The following is a 16520-nucleotide window of genomic DNA, read 5'->3' as shown; positions in this document are numbered from 1 at the left end:
TTTTTTTTCAAATTACCTAGTGTCTCAGCTTAAATGTAAAATTGAAATGTTTTGATAATTTTATTCGTTGGTAAACATTTTTTAGTAATTTTCAGATTCAGTGCTGTTAATTTCATATTTTAAATTATAATCAGCTATCAAAAAAATAACTGAATAAGTATCTAATTATATCATGTTCCAAATCAACAACATTAAATAAATTTTTATTAACTGTTGGTGTAATTGTCGTGGGTGAAATATCTTCTGAACCTACAGATCTATCAGAACTATATTAACTATACTAGTCATATTAATTAAACTTTTCGATACTATAGAACTTTTCTCAGCTCATTTAATTTCTAATATAGTTGTTAGACATCTAGGTAATAAATAATAATTATAGAAAATAATGAATTACTCTAATTCAATTAATTACTTACCAATATATGCACTTTGCACACTGTCTTAACTCAGGGTAAGTGAAAATCGAAATGACATAAATTACTGTAAACGTAAACATATGTTTAGACATAAGTGTTCATTAAAAACGATACCAGAAACATTATCATATTATGAAATTATTCGAGAATTTAACTTATTTTAAAGATTACCAACATTCAACATGATTCATAAATGTTTAATTGTCTGTATTAATATAAGCCAATACGTGTGTGTGTGTGTGTGTGTGTGTGTGTGTGTGTGTAAATGATCATATGTAAAAGTATATCGTATTCATGGATCTGAAATATGTAATCCTATGCCCGATAATGTACACTTAAAAGCCTCTTAATACTGACCACTTATTTTTTTCATTTTAAAGAGGGGATCCTACAAGGATTTGTCAGCTTACGAAAAACGAATATTTTTTTTCTTTTTTTGGAAGAGGTTGATTACATACAATAAAATAGTCACTTTGATTTTCTATAATTTTAGACGTGTGTATTTTGGATTTGCGCAAAATCGTCCGAACGATTGTAATAAAAATATGTGTAGTTTATATATTTAACGAAATTTGAGAAGATGTCTGCGCAACTATTTTTTTTTTTTAATGACATACTTTCAAATAATAAGTTTTATTCCTAAACGATTAGACTTAGCGTTACACAACCTATTATAAAAATTATAGATAATAAAATTATCTAAGGAATGACTTACCCATTTGATTTTTCATTTGTTATTAAAAAAGAATATGATTTTTTTAAATTGTCGAAAACTGCAATTTTTTAATCTTTAATTACTATCGTTTCAGTTATTTAATCAAAAAATAGAAATGTCGTACCCTTAATAATAATGTAATATTTATTTAAAATAATTTAGTATTTTTCTCTAAAAGTACTCTAAACCTTAGTTTTGGTCATTTTTCGTAGACATGTTTTTTTTTGTCAAATTGTATTTTCGTAAGGTACTGCCACCTACGGACGGCGGCAACGCCGACGGTTACTTCTTCAACGTTACCACAATTAGAGCAGATTCGGTCGCGTAACATGTATGCTCGGTATATTTTTAACTAATCGGCGATTAACTTTTTCAAAGAATAAATCATGTATCAATTCCAAAATAAAATATTGCAAATTGCAATGCATACCAGATATTTATAATAATAATAATAATAATATTTCTATTATTATTATTTTAATGTTTGAAGTAATTAAAAATATCTCTAATGGCTATAATGCTATACGAATACGACGTCGGTTGTCCATCAATATTGTTAATTTTGACCTTTTTTGTAAGACAGTTGCACATCACTTGATTTTTGGGTTGTACATCATTTGCGCATCAATATTATTTAACAATTGAACTAAAAAAAAATAGTGTATACTCAAAAGTGCTGATTGTTTTCTAACTTTGATCTTATAACTCGTTCATTTCCAAATTTACTCTCGTAACATCCAATTTTCAAATATTGTACAGATGTTTCTATTTTAAAATATATAATAAGTAATATTATGATAAATAATATTGCGATAATATTGTATAGGTAATCAGTTAACAATAACAAAACTAAGATGTACGGTTAACTAATCGATTTTTATCGTATAAGTATATCAAACGAGATACTGTAATTTTAACTTTTGAGTACATGTAAGTACATGCTCATTTCAAATGAGTCAATTCAAATTTGTTAATTCAAATCGTGGAAAAGCTAAAATAGTTTTCCAAAAGTATTTTTATAATATGTGTAAAATATATATTATGTCTTCCGACAAGTGGACACGTACTGCGCCACTGATTAAGAGATTACGCGACAATCGTCAACGCAAATTAAAGAGTTCACATAATAAAATTACGCGGAAAATTACCAACGCAAATTTAAGAAAGGTGACTGACTTAGACGATCGCGGCGGCCCGTATATATAGGGACCGTCGCGGATAGATCAACAAAGGGGGGAGGGGGTGTCGCGTCTAGAATATTCAGGCGTTGTCGCAGTGACACATGCGCATCATCGAATGATCGAGAATATTCCAGATCTGTACCCAACATCCTCCCGCCTTTGAAAGGATACTTTCAAAAGTTACAACTATACAAATAATTAGTAATAAATTATACAATACGGAAAGATAAACAATGAAAACTTGTGAAATTGAGGCTTTGTCATTCCGATCGTCGCTAAATTAATATAACATTACAACGCGACTTTCGTTGTGTACCGATCGGTCGACGTGTGTGAATTGCAAGTGCTGTCTACCATCAGCTTACTATCATTGTTTTGGTTGCCCGTTGTTATACCGTCGTGCCCAAGAAGAAACAGCTGACCAGTGGCCGGACTGTCACCGTCAATTGATCACCCGCCAACGACAACATCGGCATAGGAACGGAGTCACGTAAATATTGTCATTATTTTCATATCTGATATTACACTATTACAGTAGACGCCGCTTATAAGACTCACTTTGGGACCAACACTAAGTGAGTCTTATAACCGAATGAGTCTTATAGCCGAAGTGGAAAAAAAAAATAATTACGTATTTATAAATTTTATTTTACTACATATTTTGCTTTGATTTTAATACATTAACACATATTACATATTACTTACTTTATTATTGAATACATTTTATAATCCCGATAAAAATACTAAAATTATAATAGGTAAATATTACATATTACGATAACTGTGCAGCCGCCAGATAATCAGTACACTATAATAACAATTATCGTTGCGATAAATGTGAACTTTTATCTGCGATAAAAATTATTATACGTTATAAGATACCAACAGAAACTAGAAATAATCAACACGAATATTATTTCATTTTTCAATACCAATTTATTTCTAAATTATAACCAAAAAAGTTTATTTTCTACTATTTATTTTACGAAATTTGAGTCTTATAACCGAAGTGTTGAGTCTTATAACTGATTTTTTTTTAATGTATTTGGATACGTCCGGACCGTTCCAGACGATTTTGAGTCTAATAAGCGACTGAACCTTATATCCGTGAGTCTTATAACTTATAAGCGGCGTCTACTGTATTACATATACAAATTGTATCACGATTGTTTAGATCGTATTTGTCCGAATATTATTATTATTATTTCTTATTATTCTTATTATTATTATTATCACCACGACGAAAGTGATTGTGATATCTGTTATTCTATTATCAATCATTGTATAAACTGTCAACACTTCGTCGTTGGTGATACGTTAATTTGTACGTTTTAATATTATATTTGTGTAATCCATACTTTAAATACGACTCGAATGTTTATATTTTGTATGGTCACCTCTCTTTAAGCAATTCTTCACGTTTATTCCCAATTCATCTTTCGGTGGTGTAGTCATCGAGGCCGACCACAGATTTGTAGGAGCCTCGTGGCTAAACAATTATATTAAACTAACAACCTAAAATTAGTTCTTTTGAACGCTAATTCAGAATGTTATGTATTTGAAAGACGATGGCAACATGCGCATTCTTTTGATGGTATTTGAATTAATTTATTTCATAAAACGAATAGAAAATATTGTACAAATCGAACTTTGTAGTGTTCATTTCATGAAAAGTTTTACATACATTTTTCTTTATTTTCACAAAGTGCAAAAAAGTGCTTTCTATTTCATGAAGTAGCAAATAATACTTTAAACGAAATGAACCATCTCCCTAAGTGGATGTGACAAACGTTTACATCTTTAATTTGACGTATTAAGTCATTATAGATATCACGTATGTATATTATGAATGTTTACTGGATACTGGTGTAACGCCATCGTAAATCTTATTTTATTTTTTTTTAATGACTTACTGCATGGTTATTCTAATGTACCACTATAATAAAAGTAATATGTAAATATCTCTACGAAAAAAAATTGAACATACGAACAATGTATTTTATAATAATGTGTTTATAAAAATTATTACAACCAGAAATAAACATTAAAATTAAATTAACGAATAGCATACTATTTGTATTGATCTAAATCAACGAAATCATTTTCCGCCAACCATTCTTTCAAGTATTCTCTGATCGTAGTGCGAGCTTGCGTCAATTCCGGAGGATCTGTTGGTGCAGGAGGATACATATTTGCGCAATGAGCTGTCCCTAAGAAATAAATGCACGCATATCGCAATCAAATGTTAGCGTTACGAAATACTTTTATTTATATTTACGTCTACACGTTATATATCAATTAACAGAAAATGATATTGATGTAATTTTAAACGATATTAATTAATAGTTACCGTTAATGAAAATTGCCACATTGTTTTTTGTCCTCGCGTGCGTAATACCTAATGCATGCCATGGATCAACAGAACCGTGTACAAATAATACTCGACTTTCTCTAATGTTCAATTCACCAAACATGTTATTCGTTCTTTCGACCGCATCCGTCAATAGTTCTAAGTTATATCTAAACGGAAAATATTATCTTTAATACGGTATTTTCAAATAATTTATACTATTATACATATTAATTATATTCTATAGACTATATAATAAATTTATAATAAACTTTATACAATAGGTTAATATGTCAATGAACGCACAAAAATTATCGTCAAAAATACCAACTCTTACTCTTCTAGGTAAAATAAATTTTAAGTAAGAATGATATCGTTTTGTAGATGTTAAATGTTAATAGTTGATAAATAAAACTATTTTTTTTTTAAATGTTAAAAAAATAAATAATTTTTAGTATTAACTAGTAGGTATACAATTTTATTGTGTGTTTTACAATATTTATAAGTATACTTTAATAAACTAAAGCCTACCTAACCTAATACCGATACCGATATTAATATTGTGCCGCGTTCATCAACTTACGATTTTCCAAAAATATCTTTGCACAAATCAATGAAAAACTGTATCGGAAAGTTATGACCAAACACATGATCATCTTGACTGGATGTTTGATAAAATCCAAATTCTGTACAAGTTTGATATGTCCATTGTCGTGCTGTAATAAAAATTTTTAATCCCGAAAACATAAAGAATTAAATAAAAGTTAATATTGTTGGTATTCCATTAACTATTTTTTTACATAATAATGTATGTATCATTTGTGATAATAATTTTTAAACTATATTTTGTATAAACATTTTATAAATTAATATAATATACCTACTTAAAAGCTCAATACTAACCACCTCCTGCTGCATCACTACTCCAAGATGTATTTACATAAAAATCGATTGTCTGGGAATAAATATTATCTTGGCAATCTGTTTTATATAAAGATAATATTTTACTGTTAACAGCTGCGTATCTATCTAACTAAAACAATATAATTATAATATTACAATATTGCTATAAGTCAAAGTTTATTATATAGATAATATAATAAATTAAAAATAAATGTTTATTTTTTAATTATTAGTATTAAATAAACCAAAACTCATCTCAGATTGAAGAATAATATAAAAAATACAATAATATTCTTATGATTTCAAGTACCTACATAATTTTTCAGGGTTTGTTAAAATATTTAATATCGTTAAAATCTCTTTTTTATATAATACAATACCATAATTCATTTATTTAGGATAAAATCTATTGTTTTAGTTAATTCATGAAAATAATTATTATTTTGACTTTAAACCCTAAAGTGTCTGTTATTAATAACGCGAAATCGTTTTGTGTGTGATATCTAAATTCTTTTTTAATGAAGTTGGACGTAAATTATATATTACACAGAAAAACATTATTTTTTAAACTTCCTATGCGGTATCTTTATTTAAATGACCAAAGGTCTTTAAAAATACGATACATTATGGACGAGTACAGTATAATAATATTTATATAAGTAATAATATAATAATAATAATAATAATAACTTAAATATATATTCAAAAATAATAATAAAAATGTTATATTTGTATACTTATAAAATTATAATACTGTTATAATCTGTAACCAATGGTAACCATTTATATAAACAGAAAAATATTCAATTTTTATAATCCATAACGAAATTTGTGACTGTGTGAAACTGTAAACCATCTTATAAGGATTGAAATATTTAACTTTTACTTAAAATGATCAAGTAGTCTGAGATTTACAGTTAGCAATTTACGTTTATTACGGTAACGTATTTTCGTTTGTTCGCACGAAATGAATTCAACTATCAGAGCCCCTTCCTACAATCTTGGGCCCCTGTACTAAATGTTTATCCAAGTCCTTTATAACATTTCCAAAAATACAATTTACCATCTATATATATATATGTATATAACAATTTTTGAAATAATATATTTTGTATTTTAATAAAATTAAAGCAATTCGAATTCAATATTCATTGTTAAGACTGGATAACATCTGTCGGGTCAGCTAGTAAATTATAAAAAATCAAAATTCATAAGCATTTCAACATTAATAATGTCTTTTTTATTTTTTTTATAACAAAATTATCTAAATTAAAAAAAAAAAAAAACAAGTAGGTAAAAATATACCTATTTTCATATTTAATATATTTTTTTAATTAAAATTGAATTTTGAGGATTTGACGATTCGAATTTTGATGTATACAACGCGGTGTATTGCACAATAGGTACCTACTGATTAAATCTAGCCTAGTAGCTAGAATGATAGGTATTTAAATCTAATAAAAGGTAATAATTATCTAAAATCGCTTACGAGCGGTAAGGAAGACTCAAACTGCAACCACGATATTTCTAGGTAATCAATGATTATAACTAGGGCTCGGAAGTTGATGCATTTTGCATTTTTTTTTGGAACTTTTTAGACGATGCTCTCCTGGCAACAAATCTGTTTCATAAGCATGTGAATCTAAATAACTAATTTTTATTTTGCATTTTTTTGCAATTTTTGGTGTTTATTACTTTTTAAGTCAGTTTTTGAGATTTTTTGGTCATTTTTCCATATTTTTAGTTATTTTTACTGATTTCACACTAGTTAATTTCTTATCGTTTCTTGTTGACCATTATGCCGATAACTTAAACCACAGACATTTATAAAACAAATATTTTTTAATTTTTAATTTTCCTATTTTAAGGACATTTTTGTCATTTTTATGTCATATTTTGAATTTTATAGTAAAATAGAGTAAAATATTTAAAAAAAATATATTTTTATTAATATAAAACTAATATTTGTAATTTTTTTAGGTTATTTTTTTAGGACATATTTTGCTATTTTTATCGTCATTTTTTATTGTTTTTAAGGTCATCAACTTCCGAGCCCTAATTATAACTATCAAATTATAACTATCGTTAATCAATGACTAAAAACATACATATTATTTATATTTCATGAAATGTTATTTTACAATATTATTTAATATAAAATAAGTATTTCAACTAAAATTTCAAAAATTACAGATAAATTTCATTAGGCCCACAAACCCTCAAAATAGCCGGGCCCCTGTACTCAAGGTCCATCAGCCCCCTACCCTTGTGGGGGCCCTGACAACCATACATAATTTTCTTGTAATGAGGTGTGTATATTGATGTTTAAGTATGCATTAATATACTTATTAATAAATTCACATTATTGTAAAACTATTACGTTCATTGCACTGTAATCTGTTCAGAATCCAAATATATACATACTGTATGAACTTACTGGAGTTGGTATTGATTTGTTAACCATTATATCACATAAAGTTTCTAATGTTACTGAGGATCGCTCAGGATTCGAATAAAATCTGTTGTTTTTATTGTACTGTACAATTCCTGCGAAATTATCAGCTAAAATTTCAAATAAATATGATACATCTTTATGGTTTTTTCTGTCTAAAGGATAACATAATCTAAAACATTTCAAAAACATTTATTATTTATACATGAAATGTAGATCATATTATTGCGGTTCATTTATATTACTGGAATTTTTTTTCAATTATTTTTGCTCCATGGTCAGTTTTAAGCAAATAGTTTATCATTTGATTTGCTTCTTTTATTTGTGACACACATTCTGGCTTATATGTAGCTAATGCATTTTCGACTACCATAAAATACTCTAAAAAATTAAACTATATAACTATGTTGAATTGTGTAATGGCATTGTTACTCTATAGTACGAAGAAAGTAAAAACTATTAAATAATTTCACCCATTTTATTCGGCGTACTAACAAATTTTAATTGTTCTAAGTATATAAATTATATTAAATTATGATTTTCATATTATTTTTTTTTTTATTATTATTATTCAGTATTTACACAATAACCTATTATAGCTCTCTAAATATTTAAAAATTATAATCTAGCGCTGTACATACAAAATTATAAATAGGTACTCGATAAGCAATAAACATGTATTTAATTATTGACAGTCAATATTATTGTACAACAATTTGATTTAGACACGTAGTCAGGATTTTATTTTGACAAAGGCAAATATTTTTTTTAAAGGGACAAGAGTGTTAACAGACATTTTTTCAAAAGGGCATCAATTTTGCATTGTCTATAAGTATTTATTTTATACATTTTTAATGCTATAAATTTTTTATTTTTTAAAAAATATGTATTTATATTAATAAACTAACAAAAAACAACTAAAATAGTTTTTAATTTACATGGCTGGTTTATTAAGTATAAGTACTTTAGTCTTTAAGTACACATGTCCCTTATTGTATTAAATTGAAATAATGATTAATACCTTTTAACAACTTAATTAGTAGACTGTTGTTTTTACTATATTATTTTCAAATGTATATTAAAATATGCATATTGTTTAATGATTATTATTCAAAAATCACGATATTTTACTGGAAAACATTTTCAATCAATTTTTAATGTACATACCTCTGAAATCAATTTTTGCCAACAAAGGCCCACTAGTAGAAACTGCCATGTGTATGAGATGTGGGTATTTCATTCTTAACCATGCAGCTAAAGATCCAGGGTAAGATCCTCCAAATGCTACCCATTTAGCTGTTGGCGGTATTTTATATTTAATTTTGATATTAACAATAAATTCTGCCAAATCAGCTAATGCTTGTTCACTGTTCAAGTACACTAAATTGCTAGTACTTAAATCTCTGAAAGATATATGTTTATACATAAAAATATTATATATATGTAATTATAAACTAGCATTAAAAATAAATAAATACAATTTGCAGAAAATTATCATTAAAATAAAAGTAAGCAGTGAGAATAGGTTAGGAATTATATTTTAAATTTTATTCAAAATATTATTTATAATTTGTTTGATTTTACACTTTTATAGAAATATGTCGAATATTCTGAACGAAGCAATGAATATATTGGTTTTATAATGTGTTTATTTTATCATCTATGCCAATTCTGTGGAAAATTATACATTTTAGAGCAGTAAAAATGGTTTGATTTTCAACTTGGAAAAAGTGATTTCTCCTAGTAAAACTGATCAATTTGGAAGCTCAAAAAATAAATAAATAAATAAATAAATAAAAATAAATTACGAAAAAACGAGAATTATTATTTATTACTCTTAACTAGCTTTTTATCAAATCGATTTATATTGATTTATATTTTATTTATTATAAAGAATATCAAATTTATAATATTATAACAATTTAACAAACATTGAAGGCATTTTTAAAGGACTTATAATTTTTCATTCAATATAAATAGTACCTATTATCATAGATTAAATATACTATAATACTATAGTGTATTTAATCTATGCTACACAGTCTAGTATACACATTACATAATGAAATTTAATTTATTGATGAGACTAAGTTTATATTATTTATATACCATGAACGGAATGAACTTGTTTACATAGTTTTATGATACAATACTGTTGACTTAGTTTTATAAGTTAATAAAAACTATAAAAAAAAATGATTTATTTATTTTACTGTACCATAATATATAATAATACGTAAAATTCATTTTCAGCAAACTTAAACGTCCTCTTAAATAAAGAGTGTAAATATTATAAAAAACCTTGGAAGTATTGCCGCTGTATATCAGATCTAGCTGTCGAATGTGCTAAGTGTACCCAGTTATTGAGTAACATATTTTATCATATTATATAAATTCAATAATATCAAAAACTACGTAATTGCAATATTTTTTTCTAAGTGTTCAAATTTTGAATGTTCATAAAATTCGTCAAGATCACAGTAATTTGCTTATTACTTTGAAATTAAAAATTCATAAAACTTTCAATATTTATACATAGTAGATATTATAATTACTACTAGGTTTCTCATAATTTTTATTACTAGATTTCTAAAAAGAAAAGAAAAAATTTGAACGTAATTTTACAAATATTTTTAATGAACATCTGAAGTTTATATTTTATCCAAACAAAATATTTACTCGTAAATTAAAGATTTCTCATCAAACAATTTCTTATTATGTTATAATTCAAAAAAATAATAACTAGGATACGGATTTGAAGGTAAAATCCTTTTTAATAGAAAAATAATTTTTGTAGAATTGTTTTTTCGAATGCAGTGATTTCATTTTAACACATCCATTGTAGTGAACAAATTAACGACGAAGTATCTACACTTTACTTATATTGTATATAGTAGGCAGTTAACTTACTTCCCCATTTTTACCTCCGATTTTTTTTAAAGTAGATACATAAAAAATTTTTAACCGAGTAGGTGGAAACACGTTATTTTGACACGCGTTAAATGACATATGGTCATTTGAACGAATTATATTTGGGCGCATGCGACATTTCGACTGTCCAATTTTGATGCCACTAGGCACGAGTTAATTTCAACGTAAAACAAAAATAATATATCATATACGGTGTATCGCGGAGATATGGTCATTTTACTTCAAAATTATATTATATTTTGTCAGATAATTGTAAAAATAAATCAGTCATATCACTCGAAATTAATTTTCACCTAAATGTAGTAGCGCAAAAATTACTGTGTCAAAATAACAAGGCACCCGAGTAGGTAGTTCCGATTTTGAACTGAAATTACTTTCTAAATTGAAGATTTGAGCATTATTTTTACTTCTTCAAAATTTGATAACAAACAAAAAACTAATACATTAATCACTCCACACAAAGTCTAATAAATAACAAAAAAATTGAAATTGTTCTAAATTAATTTTTCCCTAAAGACATAATATACGAATACACCTATACTATCTATATAAATCTAATATGTCATAAAATATTTATTGAAGATATTAAAGATATTATAGGTATAAGAATATTACCGTTAAAATGCATTGCTTTATATTTTATTATAAATCTTACTCAGTTGGGTGACTTTCACCATAATACCGATGTTCCAGTTGAAAACATAAAGCATTAAATTCTTTAGCATAATCAATCCAGGCTCCACTGCGCATCCATTTAGCTGAAATTTTTCCTTCTCCTCCAATCATTAAAAACACTGGTCCGTCATTTTTATAAAAGTCCGAATTTACTTGATACCTCTATGCATATAATTTATCAAGATTACCTTTACATTGGATTTTTTGAACTTACCTGTTTCCACGTTCTATTATCAGTATGATTGAAATGATTTAATTTTTGTATAAACCATTCATCTTCCGCTTCCATTGCTCTTAATGATTCTGGCTCATTTGGTTCTCCTAAACCAATAAGAATGTTTTTCATACTGTTGGCTGATGAATTTAGCCATATAAAAGGCCATAATACACAAAATATCGATTTCATTTTTCAAATAAAAATATGCAATCTAAAAAAAAAATGTGTAATAATATATTTGTATAATAATATGTATAAAATAGTTATAAATAATAAATTCCAATGATATGTTACAATTTGTGGTTTGAATTTGAATTATTGTACTGAAATGAAAATTATATTTTATTTTCATAATTTTTTTCTCATAAATTAGGTATATAGGTAGGTAATTAATAATTAATCATTAGTTTACAAATTGTTTTTATGTAATAAAGTTATCAAATATTCAAAAAACAAACTGAAGTAAGTACCTATCTATATCTATTTTTACTAAAATATTGTAATTAGTGAAATTATTTAAATATGTTATAAATGTCTTTTGTATCAATAATTATATTATTATAAATTAAAATAAATATCACTATTTATTAAGTATTTCATAATAAAACCTATGAAATCAGGTGAAGTATCTGATGTATTCACTATAATAGATTAAAATATATGTAAGTATTCGTTGATAAAGCAATGTATTTGAAGATCAAAAGTGATTTTATTTTATGTTCATTATCTGATTCGAGTTTAAATTCATTAATTGAACCTCTTAACTGTTTACTATCTACTATGCTTGTAAATTTAAAAAAAAAAAAAAAAAATTAAAATTCACAAATCACAATATGAATAAGTTAATCACAAAAAAATATCTTTCATATATTTTTTAACCTTTTTAAATTAAATATAGCTAGTTATAGCTAAATATAACCGCTAAGTCACGCAAAAAATATACGAATGGATATTTTTTTGATTCCTTTCCACTATACTTCAATAAGGTATCTGACAATTTCTTTCTAATTATTCATGAATATATTTATAATTATATATAAATCATGACAGTCATGCCATATTAATATACTATTTATTCTATACTATTTACCTGATAATATTTTTGTTCAGTCAGATATTTTACTGAAGTGTGATGGTTGAAAGGAATATCGATACATTTACATTTTGATAAATTTTACATGACTTAAACATTTTTAAACTTCAAGATATTAGTTAGAAATAATTATATTTCAGTAAATCATAATTACATTTTTGTAGCAATATATTTTATTTTTTATTAAAAGGTTTTTAACTTTATAATTAGTATTAAAGTATTAACATTTAACTTTATTTTTAGACCATACTACAGAGGTAGATTGCTTACTAAATGATAGCTATCATGTGCATAGTAGCTCATAATTTTGATAAAATAAAGTGTATTAACCTGATATATTTCATGTAATTTGTATAAGATCGGAGATTTTTTTTAAAACACTTAAAATCCTTCACCAAATATTATTTAGAGAAATAAGTTAATTTTAGATTTAAAAAATTTACTTCTTCACTTGTAAAAATATATATAGATTTCGTAAACATGTACACTAAACCGGCCAGACAGATACTATACAATTATATAACCAGTAATAAAATGAAAATATATATACACTTTATTTTCCCCTCTTGATATAATTGAAACTAAATAATTAGAATATATTATATTTATCAACAAATTAGGTAAGCAAATGCCTATTTCTTAATGAGTTTGTCTATCTTATCATTAGACACTTGTGCTCAGCAATAGGCTTAAAAATTAAAAATCATTAGGTATATGTTTACATAAAATATAATTGGTACCCAATGACCATTTTCACTTCAGGTTTATCTAATAATAATAAAAATGTATATAATTGTATTCAGTATTGTAATTCATAAGTATCTAGGAAGAAAGCGTTGACTCCTAAAAACGCACATTTTTGGTAGGTTAAAACCGCACAATTTTTAAAATTGTTGTATCCAAAAACCACATACTTTTAATTTTAATCCCAAAAAAGTTATTTTTACCTAGATTAGATATACTTAATAAATAATAATTTATAATTTATTCAAAAAAAAAAATATGTATACACAAGTATTCAAATATAAAAAATTTAAAAATGTATTTAAACAAAAATATGCGAGTATTTAAAAATATAAAATGTGTAAAATGTTTAAGTTTGATTGGCTGAATTCTATTACCAACATTTTTTAAAAACTTCAAACGATCACCGTCTATTAAAAATTCTTCCCAACATTTAAATGAGTGCTTCTAAAATAAATAAAATTTAATTAAAAATCGAAAATATCACTATTACGTATTTACTAACTTGTTTTTGTTTTTCAATTGGACGGACAATGTTTTGCACTCCATTATGGTTCTGGTTCATTCTCGTTACTGTATCGATATCAGGGGCGTGCCCAGGGGGGGGTTTTGGGTGTTCAAACCCCCCCCGAAAAATAAAAATAATTGTTAATAAAAGTTTTACATAATATTATAATATATAATATATTATAATGTATATAATATATGTAATATATATATTACTATTGAATAATATGACTCGATCTGACATATGTATGTTGTTTGAATATTGTATATATGGCCAATTAATATCTATTATCTAGTAAAATAAATACACTTATACTCTTAAAATAGGTACGTGTTAGTAAAAATATTGAACCCCCCCCGAAAAAAATTTCTAGGCACGCCCCTGATCGATATGAATATTTCGTAAAACATCGATAACCATAAATACGGATGGATTAGGGGTGTAAAATTCAGAATTAAATCCTTGGTGAAATCTTTCAGCTCCATTTGTTATCCTTGTAGTTATATTTTCATTGATTCGATGGGTCTAAATGTCAATTGAAAACTGTCCTTCGATGTAGTTGTCAAAAATTAGTCTCCAAATTCAGTACATGCATCTTGTGGTAGACATATGGACATTAAGTCAACGAATGTCTCAGTGACTTCATGTACTGGTAAAAATAGTAAACCGAAAAACATTTTTAACCACTGACTTGTTTCATTTTGATTACTATAATATGATCTTCGAAGGTTATTGATTTATTGGATTTTCCGCCATAATAATTGACCAAAATGGAATCTACAACCTTTAACCTTTACTCCAGTAAATATTTTTTGTACGGCATTACAAGCAGCTATTTCAAAGTCGAAATGGATAATTTTAATAGTTAAAACTTGACCTAACTCCATACATAAATTTTTAATATTGACCCACATTTTTATATAACAAGATTCAGTTTTAGAAAGTAAAAAATAATGTATTAAAGGAAAATAATAATTCCTGCTCCATCCATGTATAGTATACTATACATAATAGTATATCTTATAATCTTATCTTATCCGTTAGTTAGCACTAAAAATAGTGTGCAGTTTTAACCACTATAAGTTTGGGGAATTTTTTTTTATATAATGATCAATAAAGTGTGCGGTTTTCGGATGCAACCGAAGAAGGTACTATTTTTTTTTAAATACCAAAATTAAAAAGGAGAACCCATACTTAGAAATTAAATACATAATTATCCTAAAAAATTAGTTTTTTTAATTTCCATGTATCGTAATATAGAAAAAAAAAATGAGAAATGCAACAAAAAGTAGGATAAGTGTTTAAATGTACACTTTTTTCAAACAAAATCTTGACTATTTACTGAAAAACAAGTAAACATTCAAATCTAAATATACTAAATAGATCACACAGTAATACAAATATACTATATCATGTGATTATCACATTTACATATTTCATATTATTTATGAGTTTATTAGTTTTATATTACCTATTTAGTATACAGGTACTCATATATACATATAGGTCATTAATTGACTTTTAAAAAATTGTATTATGTTTATTACAGCTACTTCTAGATTTTCAAATAGTTGATATACTATCATATTTATTACCAACATGTATATTAATATGTGTTTGCTCATTCAATATTTTATCATAAACAGGTACTAATAAACGTTACTTAAAGTAGGTACTTAAAATTAATTAAAATATATAAATCAAATTTTATTTTATTATAAATCATAAAAACTATGAATTAAAATCACTAAACAATTCAAAAAACATTATGCTAAATAAACTGCACAAAAAAAAGTTCACAGTTATTTATAGTTTAAAAGATATCAAAGATAAATGTAAAATGTGGCTATAATACTAAAATCATATATACAAAAACAAACCAAATAAAACTTAGTACTTGCAGATAATAACAGTTGTTATTCATTAAATTTATATCTTACAATCTAACCTATTTTTAATTTATCATTAATATTTGTGAAGTTAACTTATTTGTGAAGTTATTAAGCTCTGCTTAATAATTAATTTACAACTCATATGACAATATACAATGATACAACAATTTTTCTTTTACTAATTAATATTTAAGTACAATTTATTCAGTACGATTAGTATCATTTTTTATCATGTGCTCAGGTCTCAAAAAACTTAATGGTCCATTAACTACTTGTGCTTTCAAAACTCTACCGTGTCTACATTGAGGATAAATGCAACCAAAAGAGGGTACACAGATTCTACTATTGATACCATCTATTTCAAGCTTCTTATATTCACCTCTGGTCCTCAAGGTGCAATATTTGGACTGTATCTATCATTAAGAATAACAATTAAAATG

The 16520-nt window shown here is 25.6% G+C and overlaps 1 protein-coding gene across 1 annotated transcript; it reads right to left on the bottom strand.

Moving 5' to 3' along the window:
- Positions 1-4308: 4308 nt before the first annotated feature.
- LOC112592328 (putative serine protease K12H4.7) lies at positions 4309-13301 on the bottom strand. The gene is made up of 10 exons (XM_025336346.1): positions 13267-13301; positions 11841-12054; positions 11607-11788; positions 9188-9423; positions 8266-8401; positions 8006-8192; positions 5569-5698; positions 5249-5381; positions 4666-4835; positions 4309-4525 (listed from the first exon to the last, which is right to left on the bottom strand). The coding sequence occupies exons 2-10, from the start codon at positions 12030-12032 to the stop codon at positions 4386-4388; spliced, it is 1506 nt and encodes a 501-aa protein (XP_025192131.1). The 5' UTR covers positions 12033-12054; positions 13267-13301; the 3' UTR covers positions 4309-4385.
- Between the last annotated feature and the right edge of the window lie 3219 nt (positions 13302-16520).

Source organism: Melanaphis sacchari, unplaced genomic scaffold, assembly GCF_002803265.2.
Source record: "Melanaphis sacchari strain LSU unplaced genomic scaffold, SCAv2.0 Contig16_pilon_pilon, whole genome shotgun sequence".
Classification (NCBI taxonomy): Eukaryota; Metazoa; Arthropoda; class Insecta; order Hemiptera; family Aphididae; genus Melanaphis; species Melanaphis sacchari.
This window is presented reverse-complemented; position numbering and strand designations above follow the sequence as displayed.